This window comes from Drosophila innubila (genome assembly GCF_004354385.1).
Source record: "Drosophila innubila isolate TH190305 chromosome 3R unlocalized genomic scaffold, UK_Dinn_1.0 2_E_3R, whole genome shotgun sequence".
Lineage (NCBI taxonomy): Eukaryota > Metazoa > Arthropoda > Insecta > Diptera > Drosophilidae > Drosophila > Drosophila innubila.
Genome location: NW_022995380.1, coordinates 8547926 through 8574855, shown reverse-complemented (window position 1 = coordinate 8574855; position 26930 = coordinate 8547926). Strand labels below are relative to the sequence as shown.

The 26930-nt window shown below is 39.6% G+C and overlaps 1 protein-coding gene across 1 annotated transcript in view; it reads left to right on the top strand.

Annotated features, from left to right (window-relative positions):
- Positions 1-26930, top strand: part of LOC117792477 (dynein heavy chain 17, axonemal) — a 32737-nt gene that overhangs the window by 5275 nt on the left and 532 nt on the right. The window contains exons 8-28 of the mRNA XM_034632639.1: positions 504-817; positions 896-999; positions 1992-2488; positions 2593-2807; positions 4908-5084; positions 5166-5540; positions 6585-6758; positions 6830-7102; positions 8267-9730; positions 11040-11306; positions 11486-12531; positions 13208-13745; positions 13801-14345; positions 15187-15939; positions 16465-17053; positions 17217-17465; positions 18856-19332; positions 19412-19776; positions 22677-22815; positions 22894-23060; positions 23745-26516. Of these exons, the coding sequence (XP_034488530.1) occupies positions 504-817; positions 896-999; positions 1992-2488; positions 2593-2807; positions 4908-5084; positions 5166-5540; positions 6585-6758; positions 6830-7102; positions 8267-9730; positions 11040-11306; positions 11486-12531; positions 13208-13745; positions 13801-14345; positions 15187-15939; positions 16465-17053; positions 17217-17465; positions 18856-19332; positions 19412-19776; positions 22677-22815; positions 22894-23060; positions 23745-26516 (11500 nt within the window). The remainder of the gene's footprint in view (positions 1-503; positions 818-895; positions 1000-1991; positions 2489-2592; positions 2808-4907; positions 5085-5165; positions 5541-6584; positions 6759-6829; positions 7103-8266; positions 9731-11039; positions 11307-11485; positions 12532-13207; positions 13746-13800; positions 14346-15186; positions 15940-16464; positions 17054-17216; positions 17466-18855; positions 19333-19411; positions 19777-22676; positions 22816-22893; positions 23061-23744; positions 26517-26930) is intronic.

Genomic DNA, 26930 nt, shown 5'->3' with positions numbered 1-26930 from the left:
TCGCAAAGTAAATAATTTCAAGGGTTCGGTTCATAATCCGGTTTAGGCTGCTTAAAAGCCCAAACCGAAGCGGTTTTACGAGGTTCGGCTCAAAACCGGTTTGCAGCCTTGGTTATAGTATTTATTATAACTTGAATCAGATCTTAGGCATTAATTTATTTATAATATTGGAAAATGTATATTATTTATTTATTTTTAACATGCTATTATTTAGTATTTTAGTCCGATACGAAAAATATTGATATTCAAACTTTCATAGAATCAAAGGAACAATTATACTCAAAAAATAATTTTTGTTCTTGCAACGACTAAAAACAAAAAGTTATATAACTCAAAAAGCGGGGACTAGGAAATGATTTTAGAGCCATGGTTTCTTGGTGAAAGCATCTTAGAATTGTCTGTAGATTATGTATTTGGGTTAGAATTTTTAATGAAAGAATGTAATGCACATTGGATACATATCTCGCCCTCCATTTCTCTACTTTCCCTCTCTTTATCCCTAGATGAGCAGCTCATTGAGAGCATCTACGAGCAGGCTCACGGTTTGTTTGGCCGTCTTCAGCAATCGCACGGCAATCTGGAGGCTATATTGGCCAGCATGCATCGCTGGAGCCGAGAGCCACTGCATCAGCGTAGTCTCTACGGTCGCAATCTGTTGGATCTGCGGCATCAGCAGGACCGTGTCCGTCTCCGTCTGTTGCAATGCGATGAGACGCGAATGCTGCTAAATCGTTTGTTGATTGCCAACTTTTGTTTATTCTTCAACTACGAGACACAGCAATTTCAATTGTATTCCCGTGACCTCAGTGTGCAGGAGGTGAGTGTCTTGCCTAGCTTAGTTACTTATTATTATTAATATTATTCTGGTGCTTATTATTTAACATTCACTTGAAAGTTTGTGCGCGAATTTCCGAAAGAGCAGCGACGTCAGTTTAACAAGTATTTGGCCAAAGTTGATGAGTTGATTTACCGTGAAGTGCGACTGGCAATGAGGATCAGGTTCAGGCTTGAACAATAGAACAATAGTTAAATAGCACACACCAAACCACACAGTTTTACTTCCATTTTCAATTTAATCATCACGTACACTCACCCCTAAATACCCTGTGCTAATTTCAAATTGGAGAAAAGAATATTATGACATTTTATGTAATGACATTTTATGTAATAAGCAATTCAAATCTATTATAGATAGAATTGAATTGTTTTAACAGTAAAGTCGATTTAATTCTGTCAGTTTGTTTATTTTTCACAGGTTTGAGCTTTATAGCAAATCTCTCTATAAATTTATATGATAATAATCACTAAATAAGGAAAATTCGTTATAAAAAAATAGCAATAGTTTATAATTCTGTTGAAATTAGAAATAAGTTTATGGCCATCAATTTTTGTGGATCCTAAAAATTAAATCTAGTATATTTTGGCGATACCGAAATTTCAAACTGTCGATTTTAAAAAGAGGCACAGGGTATCCGACAGTTGAGCGCAGCCGACTATAGCATTCATTTGTTGACATTGTGGAGTGCTTGAAAAGCGAACTACTTACAGCTTACCTCGCTGATCCACCTGAACCACCCGACAGCAACAATAAGAGCAACAAAAGCCACAGCAACAACAGTAACGAGTTCATTACATTTTGGCACGCTGGCAGCTCCTTTCATGTCCCATCAAAACTAATCAAGTAAATGAACACGAATTTATAACTCACCCGCAACCACAAGACTGTCAGACACCAACACCTACACCGATACCAACAGCAGCAACCGCAGTAAAGACATACAATAAGAGCAACAACAACCGCAACAACACCAGCTACAACAGCAACAACAACAACAACTAGTTGCTGCAGGCAGCGCATTCATGCGTCAATTGCATGTTTCACTTAACGGCACTTTGTGATTGCATGCAGAGTCGTCAGCAACGAAAATAAGCACAAAACAAACTCTGCACTAAATTTAATTTTCACATTACTCATACGCCGTGTAATTCAGTTTAGAGTATTTGCACAAGGAAATGACAGCAACAGCGACGGCAACTGCAGACAAGGCCTTGTTGCTGCTACAACAAATCACAATGCCGCCAGCAACAACAACAGCGACAGCAACAGCGACAGCGACAATAATACCAGCAGCAACAACAACCGAAGGAACAGGAACAACAAACGATGCACCGCTATTCGAAGTGAAATTGGAGTTGACGGAAACGGAAATACGTTTTTCGCCTGCCTTTGATGCAAGTGTTGAAAATAATTTTCAACAAATTGTCGAGCAGCTGTTGCTGGATATAAAACAGACATGCGACTGCATGCCAAGAATTGTGTCTGAGAATGCGCACTCCGACGACGACGACGACGACGATGAGGATGATGATGATGATGAAGAAAAGAAGGAGGAAAAATATAAGGAGTTTAAGTTGAATCCAGTTGCAGCACAAACCATCAACATGTTGGCCATGGCCAAGGCAAAGGCAAAGGCAACTGCCAGCAGCAGCCCTCTTGGCAACACAATAGGTAAAAGTACGACTATTTACTACTGCATGCCTTGCATTTGCAACTACACCTCTTCTCCTCTCTCACTTCCCCTCACACCTCAGTTGATGACTTGGAAATGTTGCGCGCCGCAATATGTGACGCTTTGGAGAACACGGTGCAGGCGGCGTTGAATTATGCTGCTAAATTCCACGCCTATGAGTTTCTTTGGAGTCAACAGAGCGCCGACGTCCTTGCGTCCTGCATGCAAACGGCCCGCGAACAGACGACCCACATCAGCGCCAGTGGCTATGCCATCATGGAGACTTTCAAAAAGGAGGTAAGCCCAAAAAAAAATTATTTAAAAAAAAAACTGTGTTTGGTAAAACAAAGATTTAATACCCTGTATTCAATTTTAAATTAAATGTTCTTATGGCAACTACATTACAAATTATTGACAAGGTATGTTTCTGAGAATATAGAATCTGTGAGTTTAGTTGAGTTATCCCAGAACAACTTAAACAGATCTTTCTTTAGGCAGTTATGTGATATAGTTGTATAATATATTTTTATCATTTACAGAGGTGTTCTACAAATCTCTAACAGCGTCAAAGTAACCCAAAAGCAATTGTTGGTGTTCCTGAACAAAAGCAAACATTGCTTTCAAATGTCTTAAAAATGCTGAGAGATTTGACAAAATGTAATATATATTGAATTAAATTAAATTATTCTTTAAATTGAACAAAAATGCATTAAATACATTTGAAATGATTTTGTTTATTCTATAAAATATTCCTTAATCTAAAAATGTTGTTAAAACTGGAAGTAAGCCAATTATAGGGATTTCGAAAATATGTTCAAAAAAACTAAATATCTGACATTTAAGGAACACCAACATTTCGAATGGTTGTTTTTAAAAGCAGTTCTCTTCAAAAACTCTAGAGATTTGTGGAACACATCTGATAGTAGTCTTTATGATGTTCATTTGTATAAAAAAATACAAAATATACATCTCAATAAATTAATAAAATTTTTAAACTTTATTTTAGAACGATCGTTTGACAGCTGCACAAATAATCTGTTTAGTTTTTATATATAGCACATATAGCAAGAATGTATCAGATTGGTATATTTTTTATAACAATAAAGTCTTTCACACTAAACACACCAAATTTATAATAGTTTCTTCGAATTTAAACAAATTGGTTAAGTATATATAAGACAATACCAAATTCTTGAATAAAATGTCTGAGATTTCACGTTTCTGGACAAAGTTACGAGCTTAATATCTTCAGCAAGGGCATAAAAATACATATGGTATATGTGTTTAATAAATACAGCAACAAGCTGCAACGAAAAGCAGCAGCTTGAATTGAAGCGCCTACGCACGCAGACACATCTAGACAGTCAGACAGTCGGACAGCAATCGGACAGCCAGAAGTGACCGAGTGGCTCGACGGGTCACTCAATTGGCAACCACACAATTTACGTTGTGTAACCCCTGAGACCAATAACGCTTGATAAATGTCGACCATTTAGGGTCAAATGTGTAGCCGATTCGGCCATGGTGCCATGGGGCCATCGGCCAGCTTTCACTTTGACTCTGGATTTGGTTTTGGACCAAATCTGTATAGAGTCTCGACAAATGCTTAACCACATGGCGTCTCCGACTTGTGCCAACTTGCAGAAGCCAAATCGCTGGCGTATGCGTAATATTTTCTTTAAATAATTATCAAGCGCCCCGAAAAGTATGCAATAAATAAGATAATACACAAAGATAAACAACAAATCATGGTCAGAAATCTGCAGCATAATAAAATTCAAGAAAACGCAGCAAAAAACGTATCTCAATTTTCACATAACGAAATTTAAATATTCTGCACTATGTCAAGAACCTCAATCAGTTATTTGTGAACACAAAATGCAATTTGAGTCAGCTTTTTTGCAAAGCAAATTTAATCTTGAACAGAATATTTTTTCATATAATTGAAAGCATATTAATTGCTTATTGTTTGAAAATTGAGATGGCTTTTCGGCTTTCTGTTAAAATTGTATATTAAATTTGAATTTAATATAGGTTTTGTGTGAATAATTTAGGCAATTATTTAATGTGTGTAAAAGAAATTTCTTGAATGTGATATAAATGTATATTTACCTAAATTATTTGTAAAATGGCCAACAGACATTTAGCGTGTGTTATACCCCTTTGGGCAAGGGCAAAGGGCAAATCACAGAACGGCATTTTATTTATGAGCGGTCATTGAGAGAATCCTCTTGGCGCAGCTGGTGCGTTTAATAAACGCCTTGGATAGAAATAAATGCTCAACAACGCATACACACACACACACACACACAATTACTCAAGCAACCGGTTAAGTTAGCAAATAAATTTGGTTAGAGTCGGAGGCAAATGAAGTTGTCAACAACTTCTCGTCCACAGATTGAGCGATACAACGAATTGCACGAAGTCATCGAGCAGTTTGAGGATCGTCATTGCATCAACGGTTGGTTGGCTTTGGATGTGAAACCCTTGAAGCATGGACTACTGAATTCGGTGTGCAAATGGTCCCACCTCTTTAAGCAATGGCTTTTGCGTTATGTGCAGCAAACGCTTAAGGTGAGCAAGTGCCAAGCCATAAAAAAAAATTAATATATATAATGATTTAACAAAATGTTAACATGTTGCAACACGTGGCAGGAGCTGAACACATTCATTGCGCGCAGCCAGGAGACATTGCAGCTGTTCATAGCACGCCAGGACTTTGCAGCGCTGCTTCGTGTTCTTTCCGTCATGGCAGAGATTCGACAACGGGAGCCGTATGCGGACAATGTCTTCAAGCCGCTCAAGGACATTATGGCGCTGCTAAAGACCTACAATGTGGAATTTGAGGGGCAGCTGCTGCGCAACATTGAGCAGCTGCCGCTGCACTGGCAACAACTGAAGCAGCAGGCGCTCGCCAAACAGGAGGCACTCCAGGACACGCGCTTCTATCAACAGCAGCGCGTAACGGCACTCATTGGCCTGCATACGTGCCACGTGCAATACTATGCGAAACAGTTTCAAAAAATGCCAGTGAGTTAGACCACCCCATCCCCATCCACATACCCATACCCTCATTAAGGGTGTAGCCAGCTTTTCATAATGAGCAAAATGTATATTTTCACATGCAAAATTTTCATTTGAACAGATTCATGAAAATCACTTTAGAATAATGTTGTAGACAGTGAAGACTAGTGATGTAAAAATATATCGAAATATCGACTACTCGATTTTCGCGGAAGCGATTATCGAGTACTTCAACTCGATGAGCTTTTGACGATCTATCGAGTTGATTAAATCGATTTCCATGAAAATCCGACAACTCAAAAAGGATTGTTTACCGTAGTTCATTTGTAGATTTAAGTTTGGTCGTTCAATTTTTGTTGAACGACCGAGTAAATAACCTACCGAATTGCCAAAGTTTGAATAAAACATGAAAGCGATGCAAGAAAAATAATATTTCTAATAAAAGCAAACGTGTATTTTGTGATACAATTGCGTTTTCAAATAAAAAAAAAATTTTTTTGAAAAAAAAATCGATATTTGCAACTCAATATACTATTTTCCGATATATCGACAGCTCGATACTTATTTTTGGCGATTTTCTATATCGATATAAAACTCGATCTAAAGTTTGGAGTTACATCACTAGTGAAAACTGGAACAGACCTGTATGAAAAGTTTTCTCGGACTTTTCGATTTTTTGATTAGTATTTTGGGTTAATCGCTGTATGCTGCATCTTCATAAAAATATCTTATTTAATTAGGGTTTTAGCTACTGGGGTTATCATTCTCAGGTTAATACTTTCCAAAATGCTATTTGACAACCTATCTATCGTATAATTATAGTCATATAAACTTGATAATGTGCTGTCCAATTTAGTTATTTCGGGCACCTTAGTTGTACTTCGGTTTGGATATCATACATAAAAAAAAGTTTCTCCTGATTACGAATTATGTCCCTGATAAAATTAAAAGTTTTCAGCTGACTTGAAGGGGCGGCAATGTCACCCAGTGATCCCCTTAGTTGCGCCCTTGCTCATTCAAAGCTTTAGCGCATTTTACCTACCCTTGCAGTTCTTTCGGGTGCCCTGTCCACAAGTCTACGATGCCTGTGACGAGGTCTACGTGCAACTCCATCGTTTTGGCAAGCAACAGCGCCGATATGCCCGCTGGGCACGGCTTCTAGACATTCCGGAGCCCGATACGGTCAAACTGCAGCATTGCCGGACTGAACTGAAACGTGTAAAGGTGAAACAGACTCTCTGTGTGTTTGGTTGATGGCATATGCCAATATGACAGCTTTCGCTTTGTGTTTGCAGCAATTGTGGGACTTTGTGTGCGTCATCGAATCCTGCATTGTTGACTGGCATACGACACCTTGGCTCCGCATCGATACCGACGACATGGAGCACGAGTGTAAGAAGTTCACGCGGGATTTGCGCACTCTAGACAAATGCATCAGAGACTGGGCCCCCTATGTTTACATTGTCAGCGTACTCCGTGAGCTGGTTGCCTCCCTACGCGCTGTTACCGAACTTCAAAATCCGGCAATTACCGAACGACATTGGTTGGAGCTTATGCAGCTGTCAAAGGTAAGCAACACGACGAGCTGCAGCAAATGATGTGTGCCCATGGATAACAGACACAATTCCCATTCCCATCATCGTCATCATCATCATCATCATCATCATGGTCATGTTTAGGCCTTGTGTCATTATAATAATGATTGCTTTGTGGACATTACAATTTCGCATGTTTGCCAATCGCATTAAATGATCCGGTTTACTGTTTACTGATGATACCTTTTGAACAAAACTCGACAAGGTTCATTCACGTAGGAGTAACGAAAGCTATCCCAGTAATCATAGAAAAAGTAATGAATAATAGGAACATCTACCATATGTAAATATGTCTGTTAAACTGTCTATATATCTGTCAGATTTTCCGTTCAAACGTTTTTCGTTATATCATTTTTTCTTTATATGCTAAGTCGTTTATCCGGTTAATTATATATAATTCATTTGTCTCCCACTGATTAGACAATTCAAATCAAAGACATCTTTATCTGACATGTTAACAGGGTATTTCTTCGTATTCAATATATATTTTTGTTTGGGTCACATTCAAGAGTAATATTTACATTAAATTTCCTACTACTAATGACCATGAATTGTCATATTAAGTTAAATGCTTATCAACCATGCCATAAATGATACACTAATAATCGAAAAATAACTTTAACTAGCGAATTAAAAATTCTTCTTTGGGTAAAAACTCATTTTGATTCTCCCTTCTCTGTTTATTTACAGCTAATTGGACAGTATGAAGTGGAAGAGCTTGTAAGTTTTAAATTACATACGTATAAAGTACTTCTAATTCAAAGTCAAAATTAATATAGATATAGTTAAACCAAATTGAAAAACAGCTGAAATTAAAAGTATCATAATAAGCTTACCATGAAATTAGATTTTTAAATTCAATCCATTTTATACAACTTAACACCATAAATATTTAATAAAATATTTATGCATAATTCTCAATGTAGCTTATGGAAACTGTCTAAATATCTCTTCAACCTAATTTTATATTGATGATAAGTAGAGCAAAGTTATTAAATCAAAGTTTCGGAGAGTATAGAATTTCTCTGTGTTTATTAATTAATTTAATTCGATAAGGAGTTGAGCAATACAAATAGAAAGCAAGCAGACAAACTGACAGATGTTCTTGTCAATTAATATTGCTAATTGGCTTCTCAGCTTTCGTTCAAAAGCAACACATCGACAACTCTGGAGCAATTGTTGAGCCTGCAGCTGCAACAGCATGAGGAGGACATTAAGAACACCGTGGATCGTGCTATTAAAGAGATGACTGTGACAAAGGTGCTGGATGATATTAAAGCGACATGGTCACATTTGGAATTCGAATTGGAACCGCATCAAAGTCGCCCCAATGTGCGGTTACTTAAAGTCTCCGAGGAATTAATTGAAACGCTCGATGATAATCAAATGCAACTGCAGAATATTTCAACCTCAAAGCACATTGAATATCTGCTGGATAAGTTGTCCCACTGGCAACGTGTGCTCAGTGGCATTGATACCTTAATCATTAACTGGTTTGAGGTGCAACGCAAATGGATTTATCTAGAGTGCATTTTTATTGGCTCCACGGACATACGTTCCCAGTTGCCCGAAGATGCCGCCAATTTTGAAAGCATCGATGAGGACTTCACTAATTTGCTGGCAAGGGTTACCCAAGTCAGGATTGTGATGGAGGTGGTGTTGCAGCATGAGGATGTACACTCCCAGTTACTGGAACTGCAACAACGTCTGGCCATTTGTGAGAAGGCATTGAATGATTATTTGGAGACAAAACGTTTGGCCTTTCCCCGCTTCTATTTCATCTCGGCTGCTGATCTTCTCGACATTCTCTCCAATGGCAACAATCCTCAGGTAATTGACCGGCATCTCATCAAACTGTTTGATTCCATATTGAGGCTGCAGTACGAGACGAATACCACACATGCTCTGGGCATGCACTCCAAGGAGAATGATGAGTATGTGGCCTTTGTGGCCAACCAAGATCAGGAGCAGTTAAGCTTCATCGATTGCAGTGGTCGTGTGGAGCTCTGGCTTCGTGCTGTTATCCAACAAATGCGCAACACACTCCACGAACTCTTCCGACGGGCTCTCTCCGTCTTTGGCGAGAAACCCCGGGATCTTTGGCTATACGATTGGCCAGCCCAGGTTGCTCTGTGTTGCAGTCAGATTCACTGGACCACGGATGTGAATCGCACGTTCGCCTCCATGGAGGAGGGCTACGAGGGCGCCATGAAGGAGCTGCACAAGCGCCAGATAGCCCAACTTAATGCCTTAATCAATCTCCTGCTTGGTGAACTCTCTCCTGGAGATCGACAGAAAATCATGACCATCTGCACCATCGATGTCCACTCACGTGATGTCATTGGCAAAGTTATCACAACGAAGGTGGACAACTCCTTGGCCTTTCAGTGGCAAAGTCAGCTACGACATCGCTGGGACGATGATCAGTCCGGAAGCTCCAGTGGCTGTGGCACTGCCACAATCAGTGCAGGAGGCGGTGAAGAGGATTGCTTTGCCAATATCTGCGATGCCGAGTTCCGTTATGCTTATGAGTATCTAGGTAACACTTCCAGGTTGGTCATCACACCCCTCACGGATCGCTGCTACATTACACTAACCCAGGTGAGAATTATATAGCCTATGATAATGCTTGAAAGAAAAGGGGGTAAAAGGACAGCAGGGGAAGTCAAGTTCTATTTTATTTCCTTTTTTTAAAGAACCTTAAAACCTTTCTTATTTTTTTAATTGAAACTGAATATAAGGGCTATATTATGATTTTAAATTGAGATTTAATAATTATTTCAAAATTTTTTGTATCAAAATAAAAGAGTTTTAAAAATTTTTTTTGAACGAAGATATAATTTTAATTTGATTATTTTTATTTTAAAAAATAAATCTTTTGATGGATTCAGATAATAAATAAATAAATTTTAAAATTTGTTTCTTTTCACTGAAATTAAAGGAACTATTTTATTAATACACTGACAACACAAAATATTATGTAAATAATATTTACTAAATATTATGATAGGCTGAGCAAACATTGACTGAAAGATAGCCAAGTATAATAGAAACTGAATTTAAGAGTTATATTATGATTTTAAATTAAAAATTAAATTTAATAATTTATCACAATGTATTGTATCAAAAAATAAGAATTTAAAAAAAACTTTATTTTTGAAACGAAGATATAATTTTAATTTGATTATTTTTATTTTAGAAAATAAATCTTTTGATTGATTCACATAATAAATAATTAAATTGGAAAATTTGTTTCTCTAGAATGAAATTAAGGAAACTATTTTATTAATGTGTATTAAAAAATTTGGCTTGTCAGTGTTGACAAAACAAAATGTTATGTAAATAATTGGTAGGCTGAGCAAACATTGACTAAAAGATAGCCAAGTATAATTGAAACTGAATAAAAGAGTTATATTATGATTATGATTTTAAATAAAAATTGAGATTTAATAATTATATCACAATATATTGTATCAAAAAATAAGAATTTAAAAAAGCTTTATTTTTGAAACGAAGATATAATTTTAATTTGATTATTTTTATTTTAAAAAATAAATCTTTTGATTGATTCAAATATTTAAACTAGAAAAATTGTTTCTCTAAAATGAAATTAATGGAACTATTTTATTAATACAAAATGTTATGTAAATATTATGATAGGCTGAACAAACATTGACTGAAAGATAGTCAGGTATATTACATGGCAATTAGTGGAAAGCTGGGCGAACTTTAATTTGCGGACATTTGGTGTTGATTTTATGGCAATTTGGCTTGTATTTAAATTAAACAACTCGTTAGTGTAAAATAAATGGCGTTTGCAATTTGCATACTCGCGCATCACGTGCACTCTCTCTTTTCCTTTCTCCCTCTCACTCTCTCCCTCTCTCTCTCTCTGTCTTTGCCTCGACAGTCGCTGCATCTTGTGATGGGTGGTGCACCTGCTGGACCAGCGGGAACGGGGAAAACGGAGACGACGAAGGACCTGGGCCGAGCGTTGGGCGTAATGGTTTATGTCTTCAACTGTTCGGAGCAAATGGACTACAAATCTTGCGGCAACATTTACAAAGGCCTGGCCCAGACCGGCGCATGGGGATGCTTTGACGAGTTCAATCGCATCTGCGTGGAGGTCCTGTCCGTGGTGGCAGTCCAGGTGAAGACCATACAGGAGGCGATAAAGGTGTGACCGCAATGTCGGCGACGACGACGAAGAAGAGCAGAATCAAGAGAAGCGTTTGCAAATTGATTTTACCTTCTTTCACTTCTTTACCATGCTGCACATTGATTACATTTCTCTTGGCACGGATGCTGCAACATGGACTGCCTCGATGTTGCCGATGTTGCTGTTGCTGTTTACAGATGCATAAAACCCAATTTATCTTTATGGGCGAGCGCATCTCACTGGAGCCGTCGGTTGGCATTTTTATCACCATGAATCCGGGCTATGCCGGCCGCACGGAGCTGCCGGAGAACCTGAAAACATTGTTTCGTCCGTGCGCCATGATTGTGCCGGACTTTGCTTTGATTTGTGAGATTATGTTAATGGCCGAGGGATTCCAGGATGCTCGTCTGCTGGCACGCAAATTTATCACACTCTACACTCTGTGCAAGGAACTGCTGTCCAAGCAGGATCATTACGATTGGGGTCTCCGGGCCATAAAGTCCGTTCTCGTGGTGGCTGGTACCTTGAAACGCGATGACCACAGCAGGCCTGAGGATCAGGTGTTAATGCGCGCTCTGCGTGACTTTAACATACCCAAGATTGTTACAGAGGATGTGCCCATATTTATGGGCCTGATAGGCGACCTATTTCCCGCTTTGGATGTGCCACGTAAGCGTGTTTTTGAATTCGAGAAAACCATTCGCCGTGCGGTGAATGAAATTAAGCTACAGCCCGAGGAGGGATTCCTCATGAAGGTCGTGCAGCTCCAGGAGCTTCTCGATGTGCGTCATTCCGTGTTCATTGTTGGAGATGCGGGCACGGGTAAAACAAAGATCTGGCAAACACTGCGAGAAACTTATCGCATACAGAAACTAAAGCCAGTTTGTCATGTGCTCAACCCAAAGGCTCTATCCAATGATGAACTCTTTGGCATTGTAAATCCCACCACACGCGAGTGGAAGGATGGACTCTTCTCCTCTATAATGCGAGAACAGGCCAATATGCCGCCGGGGAATCCCAAGTGGATTGTGCTCGATGGCGACATTGATCCCATGTGGATTGAAAGTCTCAACACCTTGATGGATGACAATAAGATCTTGACATTGGCCAGCAACGAACGCATCTCGTTGAAGCGTGAGATGCGTCTGCTCTTCGAGGTGGGACACCTCAAGGCAGCGACCCCTGCAACCGTCTCCCGAGCTGGCATATTATACATCAATCCACAGGATCTGGGCTGGTCCCCGTGAGTCTTAATTCCAGATTAGTTACTTTTCTTCATAATATCTTTGGTGGTATAAACTACGCTTGCCTTTTAGATATTCTCAGATTATGTACTTACTTTAGAGGACTGCTTAAATTCCTTGAATTTAACTTTTTTACTATTTATTAAAAATTTTATTTTTAATTGTATTTTAATTTTATATGACATTTAGCATTTTAAAACCCAAAAAATATAATTTCATTAAAAGAAAAAATAAAAAAAATTTCCAATATTTTTCGGTATTGTTAAAAAATATCAATTATATCATTTTTGAATTTTCTCAGTTTAAATATTAATTAATTTAGCGTACCATTTTTTTAATTTTTATGTATAAAAATTCAAATGTAACTTTATTTATATTTATTTTAAATTCGTATTTAATAACTTTATTTAAATTCTTATTGATTTTTTCTTAATCGAATATTTTTAATCGATTTTATTTAAATAAATAGCATAATGCATTCAAATTTATAGTTGTAGTTTGTATAGATAAGTAAATTTCTTTCCCCAATCGGTGTTATTATTAGATATCATTTAAATTTATAATTTTCTTGTTCATGAGTTTTTAAGTTATAAACAAGTAGAATAATTTTTTTAAATAAGAAGAGCTATTCTGTTTGATTAATAAATAAATCAATTGAGTACATTCTCCGCATAGCTATGTCTCGTCTTGGCTGGAGTCCCGTGTTAACATGATCGAGCGGGGAATACTGACGACACTCTTTGAAAAGTATTTTCCCAGCTTGATGCAGAAGCAGCGCGATTTTCGTCGCATTACGCCCATCACAGATATGGCCATGATACAAATGACATGTCACCTGCTCGAGTGTCTTCTGGACTCTGACCAAATGGCCGAGGATGGGACAGGTGCTCGGGGGGGAGGTGCTGCCGTCAGTGGGCACAGTCTGCACCATGTGGAGCTGTCGCATGAGTCTGCTGAGCTGGCATTAGAGACAATCTTTGTGTATGTGACGCTGTGGAGCTTTGGTTCGGCATTGCATCAGGATAGCATTATTGATTGGCATCGCGAGCTGCACAAATGGTGGACGGGGGAGTTCAAGGACGTTAAGTTGCCCAGTCAGGGCACCGTATTTGACTATCAACTAAATGTGCAAACACTGAAGTTCCAACGTTGGTCCGAATTGGCCACCCACGACCAACTGGACTGTCAAATCGATGCTGAGCTGCCATTGCAGGTGCGTGCTTGACCCAGTTGAACTAATCATGTGAACAAAGCCTTTCGTTACACAGAACGTGCTCGTTTCAACTGCAGAGACCACACGGCTGGCCTACTTCCTCAAGCTGCTTATCGACCGCAATCTTGCCTGCATGCTGGTGGGCAGCTCTGGCTGCGGCAAGGGTGCCATCTTCCGTGAGCTCTTCAGCAAATATGCCAGCGCACAGGAGCTCCTTGAAATTGCAGTGACAGCTGTCAGCAACAGCAGCAACCAGTCACAGCATCAGCAACAGCAGCAACAACAACAACAACAACAACAACAACAACATGTGGCTGTTGCAAACGTTAACAACGTCAGCGTGCGTCGGAAGTCGTCCTCCTCAACACCATTGTTGACCACAGTGCAGGCAACGCACTTCAACTTCTATACCACATCTGAGATATTCCAGAAGATGCTAGACCGCCCGCTGGAGAAGAAGTCCGGCCGTTGCTATGCACCCAGCGGACCCAAGCGACGGCTCATCTACTTTGTGAATGATCTGAACATGCCCGAGGTGGATGAATATGGCACAGTACAACCACATACCATTATGCGTCAGTTCATGGACTACAAGCAATGGTAAGCAGTTTCTATTTCCATATAAAAGAAAATGTGAACTTTCGATACTTAAGCAGGCGATTATATTATACCCGTTACTTAAAAAAATTCCGACAACATAAAGCAAGGCTGCAAACCAGTTCTGAACCGAACCCAGTAGAGCCGGTTCGGCTCGGGTTTTTATCCTGAAGCGGATCATGAACCGCACCCTTGAAATTATTTACTTTGCTAACCCGAACCTAAACCGAACCGCTTTCTAAAATAAAAGGTTCGGTTCGAAAAAAAATATAATTACATAAATTTTATGGTTTTCTAATATTACGCAATTATTTGAGACTTCAGATTAAAATAATTCATATTTAAACCTTCAAATAAATTTAAATTAAAATCAAAATTAGATTTTTGAAAAATAAAAAAATGTTATTAGTTCAAAATGTAGAGAAAAATGTAGAACAACACATTTTTTTTTTTGTATAAAATTGAACCAAAGCTCGGACCCAAACCTTGGGTTCAGGGTGTACATAAACCAATTCGCGAACCGAACCGATGTCTTGCTTTATGGTTCGAACCGCCGTGCCGAACCTTTAAGAACATTTTGGAGGTTTGCAGCCTTGATATAAAGTATAAATATTCTTGATCAGCATCAAGAGCCGAGTCGATATAGCCATGTCCGTTGTTTTAGTTTTTAATTAAATACAAGCTCCTAAAAGTATGTAACGGGTATTCCTAACTATAGCCTTTTCGACTATTTTTTTTTGCTTAATTCATCCTTAAGTTAAGTTTGAATATTAGATGGTGATGGTGATGATGATGATGAGCGATGATTCCTTGTGTTATTTCCCGATTTCTTATCCCATTTTAGGTATGATCGCCAGAGACTGCAATTAAAAGATATTCGTCACTGTCAGTTTGCCGCCTGCATGAATCCCACTGCAGGCTCATTCACCATCGATCCGCGGCTGCAGCGCCATTTCTGTGTGTTCTCCGTGGCGTCACCTGGCGAGGAGATGCTGCACTACATATACAGCAATATACTGAACAATCATCTGGAGCAGCCAGCGCAGGGTTTCAGCAAAGAAATCCGATCAATTGGCAATCTGCTGGTGCAGGTGGGAATCGCCCTTCATCGTCGTGTAGAATATGCCTTCTTGCCAACGGCCATCAAGTTTCATTACATCTTCAATCTGCGTGACCTGACGAACATCTATCAGGGTGTCATGAATAGTGTGGGTGCACCTGTATCGGCGGGTGGTGCAGGCAGCAGTTACGGTGGCACAATTTGCAGCAAACCCGCTGAGCTGATGAGATTGTATGTTCATGAGGCATATCGGGTTTATCATGATCGTCTAGTTGATCAGTATGATATTAAATCCTTCAAGTCTTCGATAAGGGACATCTTTAAGAAGGACTTTGAGGACTTTGATGAGGACTTTGTGTTTGCGGAGCCTTTGATTTACAGCCACTTTGCGCAATCGCTGGTGGATCAAAAGTATATGCCAGTAAAGAGCTGGGATTCACTCTATCAGCTGCTGCTGGAGGCGCAGTCTAGCTACAATGACATTGTGGGATACATGAATCTGGTGCTGTTTGAGGATGCCATGATACACATATGTCGGTAATTAAATAGATATATTAATTTTCTGGTTATTTTTTTTAAGTACCTGTCAGATGCCCATCTTTCATTAATACTTTTCACCAGCGAACGTAAATGTTATAAGTTTTAAAATACAAATCTAACAATTATTTGCCAACTTTTATTGTAATCTAACAATTATTTGCCAATTTTTATTTAAAATTTACAAAGTAACAATTATTGAAAAATTCAAACTAATTTAATTTTAATGTTTTTTTTTTAAGTTAAGAAAAAAAACTTACTATTTTAATTGTTTACTAGAAATAATTTTGGTGTAGTTCATGTTTCTGGAACATATTTCCATCCCATTGATTTATTTAGTTAACATTTGCATTCTCAACACTTATTTTCGGTCCTTGCATTTCGCGCTTACTTTTTAAACAAGCAATATAACCGACAAAAAATGGAAAACATAACACTATTTTCATCCGACGTTCTTCTAGCAAATATATCAGTGACGAAATTGGTGTCCGACTACAGCTTAAGTGTTTTACTTCCCTTTCACAGCATCAATCGCATTCTGGAGAGTCCGCGTGGAAATGCTTTGCTTATTGGCGTCGGAGGATCTGGAAAACAGACCCTAGCTCGCCTGGCCGCCTTCATCTCCTCGCTGAGTGTTTCTCAGATTCAAATCAAACGCGGCTTTGGTCTACTCGACATGAGGGATGAGATTGCCAGTCTCTACATGAAAGTGGGACTCAAGAATGTGGCGTCTGTTTTCCTTATATCAGATGCCCAGTTGCCCGACGAGTCCATACTGATGCTCATTAATGATCTGCTGGCCTCTGGTGAAATACCTGAACTCTTCAACGACGATCAACTGGAGACGATCATAAATGGCATTCGGAATGAGGTGAAGCAAAGTGGCACCCTCGACACCAAGGAGAATTGTTGGCGTTATTTTGTGGAGAAAGTTCGACGTCTCCTGAAAGTTGTGCTCTGTTTCTCACCAGTTGGACAAACATTACGCATACGGGCCAGAAAGTTCCCGGCTATTATCAGTCGCACAGCAATTGACTGGTTCCACGAGTGGCCCAGGAGCGCATTGGAGTCCGTATCCCAAAAGTTTCTCAACGAAATCAGTGACATTTTGGAGGTAACGTCATACTTTATTTATACGCCTGTCGTGCACAATTTACAACTTTAAACTGTCACAATGGACACTACAAGTGTCAGCGGACATACACACACACACACACACATGGACACAACACACACAGTTCATATACAGAATGAAACTGAAACGCGTTCATTCACAGCCGCAACTCATACCGCCCATCGGCTGCTTTATGGCCTACGTCCACGGCACAGTGAATCAGATATCGAAAATTTATCTGCAGAATGAAAAACGTTACAACTACACGACCCCAAAAACATTTCTCGAATACATTTTCCTCTACCGCAAACTGTTGGTGGACAAAAACGGTGAATTCGCCCAACGCATCTCCCGTCTACAAAGCGGCATGGCCAAGTTGGCCGAATGCGCCCGCCAGGTTGACACCCTAAAAGTGAGTAACTGATAAAGATATCCCAACACAGTAATTCTCTTTAGATGCTACTCTTAGTTCCACATACAGTTAAACTTATCAAAAATTTTATATTTTCGAATTATTTAATTTAAAAATCGATTTAGCATAAGTTATATTAATGTGACATTGTCATTTCTACTTTAAATAAAGCCTTGAAATATCCTTTTTTATTTAACTCTTCAAACTTATTAAAAAGTTAGAAGTCCTTTTTATCACAGAAACATGCTTCTTTATTTATTTCTTTACATTATTTAATAAGTCAAAACTTATGCGATTTATGTTTATACGGAAAAAGATACGAAATCATAAAGCCATTATGCCTGCTCATGCATATAGAATAAAAGTGTGCGAGTACATACATATGTACATACTCTATTCAATTTTTTTTTTAATCGGCGCTATTCGATCCGAGGAGTCTGGCATTCAATTAGCGCGCTTAATTAAATTGTTGTTACAGCAAATCTGCTGCCCATTTACCAATGGAAAGAGAAAAGGGGAGAGGGAGATGCAGTTTAAGCATCTACCAATGGGCGACACTGGCTCTCTTTTTCTTTTAATGGAATATATACGCAGTCGAGCAATCGCATTTATTTTGTAGCATACTTTTGTGAGCTAAACAAAAAGTTCACTTCGAAACGAACAAACGAATATACACCAAATGTTATTTAAGCTAATTGAATTTAATTGCATTCAATTGTATTAAAAAAGTCAAAAGAGAAAAAAATAAAACCGAGAACGGCACAGTCAATAGTGTTTCACTACGAGATATCCTACAAAAATAAAGGAAAAAATTTTTTATTTCTTAAAAAAATACATCAAAGAATAACTTAGTTAGAAGTTTGAGATGGCATGGGGCGTGGCTAAATTTTAAAACAAACCTTAACAAGCCCATTTTCAGTAAATTCTGATTAGAAATATATATAAGAAATATTAATAACCTATAAATACCTATCTTTTTATTACATACATTTATATAAAGCTATAACACCCGTTCTATCAAACATTTTCAATGGGTGCAAGGCAATAAAAGAACAGACACCGGTTTCAATTTTCATGTGCCTCGTGCCCAGGACATTTAATACTCATACGAATATAATAAGACATAGGTATTGGTACACATGGGTACATATACAAATATATGCCCGCATCTGAGATACAGATATATACATGTATGTGTTTGTATTTGGACATTCGCCATTTGTTCGAAAAAGTTGCACTCTGTCAATATTGTGCCAGCGTGCCAGAGCTTTAATTATTTTACTGTAGTCAGCGCAAAGTTTTAAGGTTGTTCTGAAATTCAGTTTCAGTTTCAGTTCAAGTTGGAGTTTGTGTTTGAAACAATTAAGTTTCGTTCTTATTCCGCTTGCAGCATCAACTGGCCATCCAAGAGGTTCAACTGGCCGCCAAAAATGCGGCTGCCGACAAGCTGATTGGAATTGTTAGTGCCGAGAGTGAAAAGGTAAAGCGTGAACGCTTCACAGCCTCCGAGGAGGAGAAACGAGTGCGCATCATAGAGGAGGATGTTTCGATTAAAACCAAATTGTGTGAGCAGGATTTGCGACAGGCCGAACCGGCACTCGTCGCTGCCCAGGCAGCACTCAATACTCTCAATAAGAACAATCTCACCGAATTGAAGTCCTTTGGTTCACCGCCAAAGGCTGTGATTAATGTATGTGCTGCTGTGATGGTTTTACTGGCAACGAATGGGAAAATACCACGTGATCGCAGCTGGAAGACAGCCAAGTTGATGATGGTGCGTGTGGATCAGTTTCTTAGCGATTTGGTCAACTACAACAAAGACAACATACATCCGAATATCATTGAGACGCTGCAGGAGTATCTCAAGGTACAGTAATATACAGGGTGATTTATACAAATATGTTTTTCATTTTTTTGAATCACCTCTTACTTATGTATCCATTTAGGATCCGGAGTTCAATCCCGATAAGGTTGTGCAAAAGTCTGTGGCCGCAGCCGGCCTTTGTGCCTGGGTTATCAATCTGTATCGTTATCACCAGGTCTTTCTAATAGTTGGCCCCAAGCAGCAGGCGTTGCAGGACTCTCAGCAGGAGCTGTTCGAAGCGCGTGAACGTCTGCAGTATCTCAAGTTGAAAATTAACAATCTGCAGGACAAACTGGCCGAGATACAGGCCGAGTTCGAGAATGCCGTGGCCGAAAAGCAAAAGTGCCAACGTGAGGCGGACAAGACGTCCTTTACCATCGATCTGGCGCATCGCTTGGTCAATGGACTGGCCAACGAGAATGTGCGCTGGCGGGAGTCCGTACAGAGGTGAGATAGTACAGAGAGGCGCATTTATGTGCCATCAATTATTAAATTTAATTTACATTTTGTGTGTGCCCGCAATCGCTTTAATTGCTTTTCACGCTCTTTCCCGTTCGCTTTGGGAGCTCCTTTAGTTCCTCCAGCTCGTCCAACGAACTGCGACGCCATTTTGCACACTTGCGGGCAACCGCAGCAACAAAAGGCCGTAAATTTTATTTATTTGCGCTCATTTGGTACCCAGCAAGTTTCTCCAACCACCTCTACCCGTCACGGCCCTAGCCACCTTCCATTGCTGCTGCCAATTGTACAAATTGCGCACTGTCGCTGCCAATGAACTGACCGCCATTTATTTGTGACAACCGTAAATAAGCTGCATCGTAGGCGACTCCTGTGAGCTTTGCACTTGCAACACTTGGCTCCTGTAATGGCAACGAGTTGCCCCAAAATGCGATTAAAGTCTGCATGCAGCAATTAAGATGTATCGAAATTTGTTCTAAAGCATCATTTTTAATTTGAGATGCAGAAACTACCAAGTTACTACTACAGTTCAGAAATATTCGAACAAAAAATGGGCTAGCTAAAAAAACAATATTTTGTCGTACTGTGATACTGCTGACATGGAAGAAGAAAAAAATATATTTGTTGGTTGGGTTTTTGAATTCGTATTCTCATATTAAAGCTGACCTGCAGCAAAGTTGAAACTGTTTTTTGTGCTTTTAATCCCGTAAATCAAAGCGAACGTCACTAAGAGATAGCAACAATAGCCACAAAAGCAAGTGCTGGACGAGCAAATATCCTGTAAGCAAATTTGAGGTAGATGCAATCACAGTAAGACAAGTTTCGCTTAAACTCAACGAATAGACTGATGGGCATTCCTAAAATAAAGAATTGTAAACTATATGCTTTTAATTATTACATTTGTTATGCATACCCTTTGAGCTTTATTTAAACTAAATACAGGTATTTTTTGTCAGGTGTAAATCTTTTTTTTGAGTCGCCGAAAAGTATGCAACACCAAATCCCCACACAGGCAACAACATTAAAATGTGATTTCGAAATTTGTACAGCATACTTTCAGGCTGACACAAATAATTTATTTTAATGCGATTTTTTGTCAACTGCGCTGGGAAGCACAACTGACATTTCAAGCAAGTGCATACAGTAATGTTTACTCATAATGGACAGGCACATACAAATTTCAACATGGTTAGCAAATCCAATAGAATTCAAATGCATGAATGTCAATAACAATTCAGGCAATGTGTCACACACCTTTCGACCATGGGGCTCATAAGGCTGCACACAATATATTCAATGAAAATTCAATTGAGTGCATGATGAAAGAGCTTTAGAGGATAAACTAGAACAGCATTCGGAATGCAGTTCTTTGCATCTTAATAACTGCAAAATTCACACAAAAAACTATTCAATCTGCCGCACACAGTTTGTTGGATCGCCAGAAGGCATCGGGTATGTACATACATATAGTATATACTATAGTGTGGAAGCGTATTGAATTGAAAACTGTCGAAAGGATCTGACAGACAAGGGCGAGTTGGGTTCACTTGTCTAACTGCATTTATATTTGTGTGTGTATATCTGACAGGCTACTCGAAAGTAATATGCTTACAATGCACTGACAAAGGAGCAACTGTCTCAGTCAAATGGAGGAGTTTATGCTTCAATTTCAGAATATTAAAATGTTACCCCTACGAGAGCATTATTAAATATTTACGAAAATATAATTTGCATTGGACAACAACAACGAGAACAAGAACAATAAGGTAGAGGAGCAGCTGTAAAAACTAGTCGAAAATATTGTATGCATACAATTTTGTTGTGTTCGCTTGTGTGTTCTGTGTTGTATGTTGTGTTGTGTGTGTTTGTGCGTGAACCGTTATGACTTGCATATACATTACTATTTGACTAAGACTTCACATGTACTCTGCACACACACACGCACACACACACACACTGTCAGCTTGAATTAGTGTTGTTTTATGACATTGTGAAACTGCTTTTATATTTGTTGTGCTTGAATTGAAATGCTCTTGCGACACTTGACAGGTATTTTACCAACATTTATCAAAATATTTCTTTCAAAGCAATTATTTTAATTTTACAATTCACAAGCACACACAAAAATGTACGCATTTGCATAGTTTTATGTTATTCAATTACCAACATTTATATTTGTTCAGGAATTAAACATAAATCATCCGCTTTCCCTGCCGAGAACGGAGCTCAATTACAAGAGTCAACCCTTCGACTATTTTGCTCGTCCATTTCAAATATTTCAATAAGAGTTGCTGGCATCCAACAATTTCTAATAATTTATACATCCACTCGTCCAACTAAGTACACGGCTCAATTGCAAAGACAACGGAGAAATTCAAGCTCAAGATGAAGCTGATATTGTTTTTGTCGATAAACTTTTCTGCATGTTGTTGCTACAGCTTACGAGGGAAGATCAACGCGTTTCGTTTACTTTGGGAAAGAAATAGTTCTCTTAGCTCTTACAACTTAAAACACTTTCTTAAGATTTTCTAACTTGTAATGACATTTTATATAGTTATCTATTGGCATAAATCTGTTGAGAAGTTTGCATTTTCAATATTTTTTGAAAATCGTTTATTAAAATACTCTTTATATTTAAATTAAAATCGATTGACAAACTGTTTGAGCTGTCCTCGTTGTATATTCTTGTCAGCTTTATTATTTTTTCAATTTCCCGTCTATTCAAATGCAATGGATGCACGACGTGAAGCAACCTTCAGTTTCCTGGAGCACTTGTAATTTATACAAGCACAATTTACTGTCGTTAAGCGTGGGGGATTAATACTACTTGCATCTTTCTGGGAGTTGGGAGGATTGCCTCAACTTAACTACGTCGTATTGTCTCTCAGTTTACAGGCAAAGATTGGCACTCTGCCGGGTGATATACTATTAATTTCCTCATTCCTGTCGTACGTGGGCTGTTTTACCCGACGCTATCGTGAGGAGCTGCAGCAGAAGATGTGGCTGCCGAGTTTTCGCAAAATGGATGTAAGTACCTGCCAGATATTTACCCTTGGTTAAGTGACCTTAACTTGAGCCCCTCTTCCACCCCTCCTCGATTGCCAGCCCCACATTCCGCACACGGAGGGCGTCGATCCATTGTCGCTGTTGTCTGACGATGCACAAATTGCCACTTGGAACAATGAGGGATTACCCATGGATGGTATGTCCACGGAGAACGCGACAATATTGCAGCATTCAACACGCTGGCCACTGATGATCGATCCACAGCTGTAAGAGGAGCCTCCTACTCATTAAATATTTTCACACACATTTTCTAATACAGGCGCATGCAAAGAAACGTCTTCGAATTCTTTGTACTAATTACAACAGAGCATTCAACTCTTAATCGACTTTTCTAGTTGTTAATAATTTTTAATTACATTGTTATCTAAATTTAAGCTTTATTTCGAATATGCTTAAAACATTCTAAGTCTTCCCGAAGCATTTGCTTAAGATATTCTCAACTTTAAATACTCTATAACACTTGAGTTCCTGAAATTGCATTTTATATATTTAATATTTATTATTTTATTATTTTAAATTTTTTAAGTTTCCTTTCAATGTTTAGACATTTTTCTGTAGAGTTTTGAATTTACTTTAAGATTTTGCTTAAAATTGTTTTTTTTTTATTTAAATAATACATTTTTGTTGACCTCCCTTGTTTTATAATAATATATTTAAAAATTATATTTAAATACGTATTTGTTATTAAAAAGAATTAAAATTAAAAAAAATATTTAGGTATTTGTTTCAGTACAGTTTTCTTTAAATTGTAATTTAATACATTTTAATAATAAATCTGTTGTCGATTTTAGTTAAATCTTTTTTCAAACTGAACAAACTTAAGCTTTAGCCTGTTTATTTAAAATTGCATTTAAGTTAATAATAAATATAATAATAAATATTTTTTTTAGTCAAGGAATTAAGTGGATCAAGAGCCGCTTTGGAGCCAGTCTGGTGGTGCTGCGGCTCACACAGCGTGGATTTCTGGAGGCACTCGAAAAGTCCATTTCACGTGGCGACACGGTGCTCATTGAACAAATCGAGGAGACGATGGACACGGTGCTGGAGCCACTTCTCAGTCGCGCTCTGATCAAAAAGGGACGTTTCTTGCGTATTGGCGAAAAGGAAATGGAGTTTAACCCAAATTTCCGACTCATTTTGCATACCAAGCTGGCCAATCCGCATTACAAGCCGGAAATGCAGGCGCAGACAACACTGATTAACTTTACGGTGACACCAGATGGTCTCGAGGAGCAGCTGCTTGCGGAAGTGGTCAAAATTGAGCGTCCAGATTTGGAGCAAATGAAAACTGAGGTCACTCTGCAGCAGAACATGTTCAAAATCTCACTCAAAGCGCTCGAGGATGAGCTGCTGGCCAGACTGGCCTCTGCCGGTGAGAATGTGCTCGAAGATCATGCATTGGTTCTCAATTTGGAGAACACCAAGCGCACGGTTGATGACATTGAATGCAAGGTGCGAGAGGCGCATCTGACCACATTGCAAATTGATGAGACGAGGAATATTTATCGAGCTGCAGCCAAACGTGCTGCAATCTTATACTTTGTGCTCACGGATCTCAATAGAATCAATCCCATTTACAAGTTCTCCTTGAAGTCCTTTATGCATGTCTTTCGTCAGGCCATTGCCGTTGCGCCGAACTGCAAGAGCTATGAGAAGCGTGTACTCCATTTGGTGGACTCCATAACCCTGCAGACCTATCGTTATACCCTGCGTGGTCTCTTCGAGGCGGACAAGCTAACATTTACCTCTCACTTGACGCTGCGCATTATGATTGCCGCCGAGCAGGTGGCCAAGGATGAGACAGACTTCCTGCTGCGTTATCCTCATGATCCGAATACGCTTTCTCCATTGGATTTTGTGGGTCGCAGTGCCTGGGGCGGCATCAAGTCCTTGGCCTTGATCGAACACTTTTATGGCATTGACAAGGACATGGAGAACTATACGAAGCGTTGGCGCAAATTTTTGGCCAGCGATACGCCGGAGAGGGAACAGTTTCCGGGTGAGTGGAAGCATCGCACTCCGCTTCAGAAACTGTGCATTGTGAGAGCTCTGCGTCCGGATCGCATGACCTATGCCATGGCCCAGTTTGTGGAGCAGACAATGGGACGTGCTTATGCCGAGGTGCAGACGCCTCCATTTGCGGCCATCTTCAAGGAGCTGAATTCAGCCACGCCTGCCTTCTTTATACTCTCGCCGGGCGTGGATCCCATCCGTGATGTGGAACGTTTTGGACAGCAGCAGGGATTCCATGCAGATGCCGGCACGTTGATCAACATCTCCCTCGGCCAGGGACAGGAACTGCTGGCCGAGGAAGCCATTGAGCAATCCCTATCATCGGGTGAGCAGTGGGTAATACTCCAGAACATCCATCTGGTGGTCAACTGGTTGCCCACGCTGGAGAAGCTCATCGAGCGAATTGTGTTGCAATCGGAAACACAAGGAAATTCCAATTTCCGTTTGTTCATCAGTGCTGAGCCCGCTCCCGATCCCCAGTACCATATCATACCGCAGGGAGTGCTGGAGTCCTCGTTGAAGGTGGTCAATGAGCCTCCAGCTGGCATGGCCGCCAATCTGCACAAGGCCTGGGATAATTTCTCCCAGGAAACGCTAGAGACGTGCACTCAGGAGGCGGAGTTCAAGTCCATACTCTTTGCCCTCTGCTACTTCCATGCCGTGGCGGGAGAACGGCGCAAGTTCGGACCACAGGGATGGAACAAGGTGTATCCTTTCAATGTGGGTGACCTGACCATATCGGCGAATGTGTTACACAACTATCTGGAGGGCAGCAATCGCATACCATGGGAGGATCTGCGATATCTCTTTGGCGAGATCATGTACGGTGGCCACATCACCGACGACTGGGACAGACGCCTCTGCCAAACGTTCCTGGAGGAGCTGCTGCAGCAGGACCTCATTGATGGCGACTTTGAACTGTGTCCTGGCTTTCCGGCACCGCCCAATCTAGAGTTCGAGGGTTACCATGGCTACATCACGGAAATGCTGCCAGAAGAATCTCCATTGCTCTATGGACTCCATCCCAATGCAGAGATTGGCTTCCTCACGAGCGCCTCGGAGCAACTGCTACGCACGATCTTTGAGCTGCAGCCCCGTGAATCCGAGCTGAGCACCCACTGTGGCGCACCGCGAGAGGAGCTCGTAAAGATCATGATCGATGACTTCCTTGACAAACTGCAGGACGAGTTCAATCTGCAGGCGCTGCTCAATCGCGTGGAAAGAAAGACACCTTTTGTGGTCGTCGCCCTGCAGGAATGTGAACGCATGAATGCTCTAATCCGAGAGATTAAACGATCCTTGCGAGAATTGATGCTCGGCTTAAAGGGCGAACTGACCATCACACAGGAAATGGAACGTCTGGACTATGCCATCTTCTATGATCACGTGCCATCGGCCTGGGCTCAGTTGGCCTATCCCAGCATGTTGGGACTTCAAGGCTGGTTTGCTGATCTCCTGCATCGCATCAAGGAGCTCGCGGGTTGGCTTAATGACTTTAAGTTGCCCTGTGCCATCTGGCTAGGCGGACTCTTCAATCCGCAGAGCTTTCTCACGGCCATCATGCAGGAAAGTGCGAGGAAACATGATCTTCCCCTCGATCGCATGCTGATCAGCTGCGATGTCACCAAAAAACAGAAAGATGACGTCACGTAAGTAGAACATTTAAATTTTTGAGTCATCCTAAGCTCCAATATTTTAAAGAAAATTTGCGTAGAGCCTTTTATTCAATTTATTATAAAAATACATTTTAACTTGCTTTACAATTTTCCTTGATTTTTTTAAGATAAAAAATTATTTTAAAAAAAATATCATCTTTTTCAAGAATCTATTCTAAGGGCTGGTTTTTCAATGTCCAATAAAACAGATAAATTCAAATTTGACATTGATTATATTTTACGAAAAAATATCTGTTGTATAATTATCAAACGCCTTAAATAGACTTTGAAAAACCGGCCCTAAGTTAATTATTATATTTCCGTTGCTTTAATTCAAGCTAACATAATAACCTGAAAAGTATAAAAATAGTGAAATTAATATGTATTAGTATTTTTTACCAAACTGCG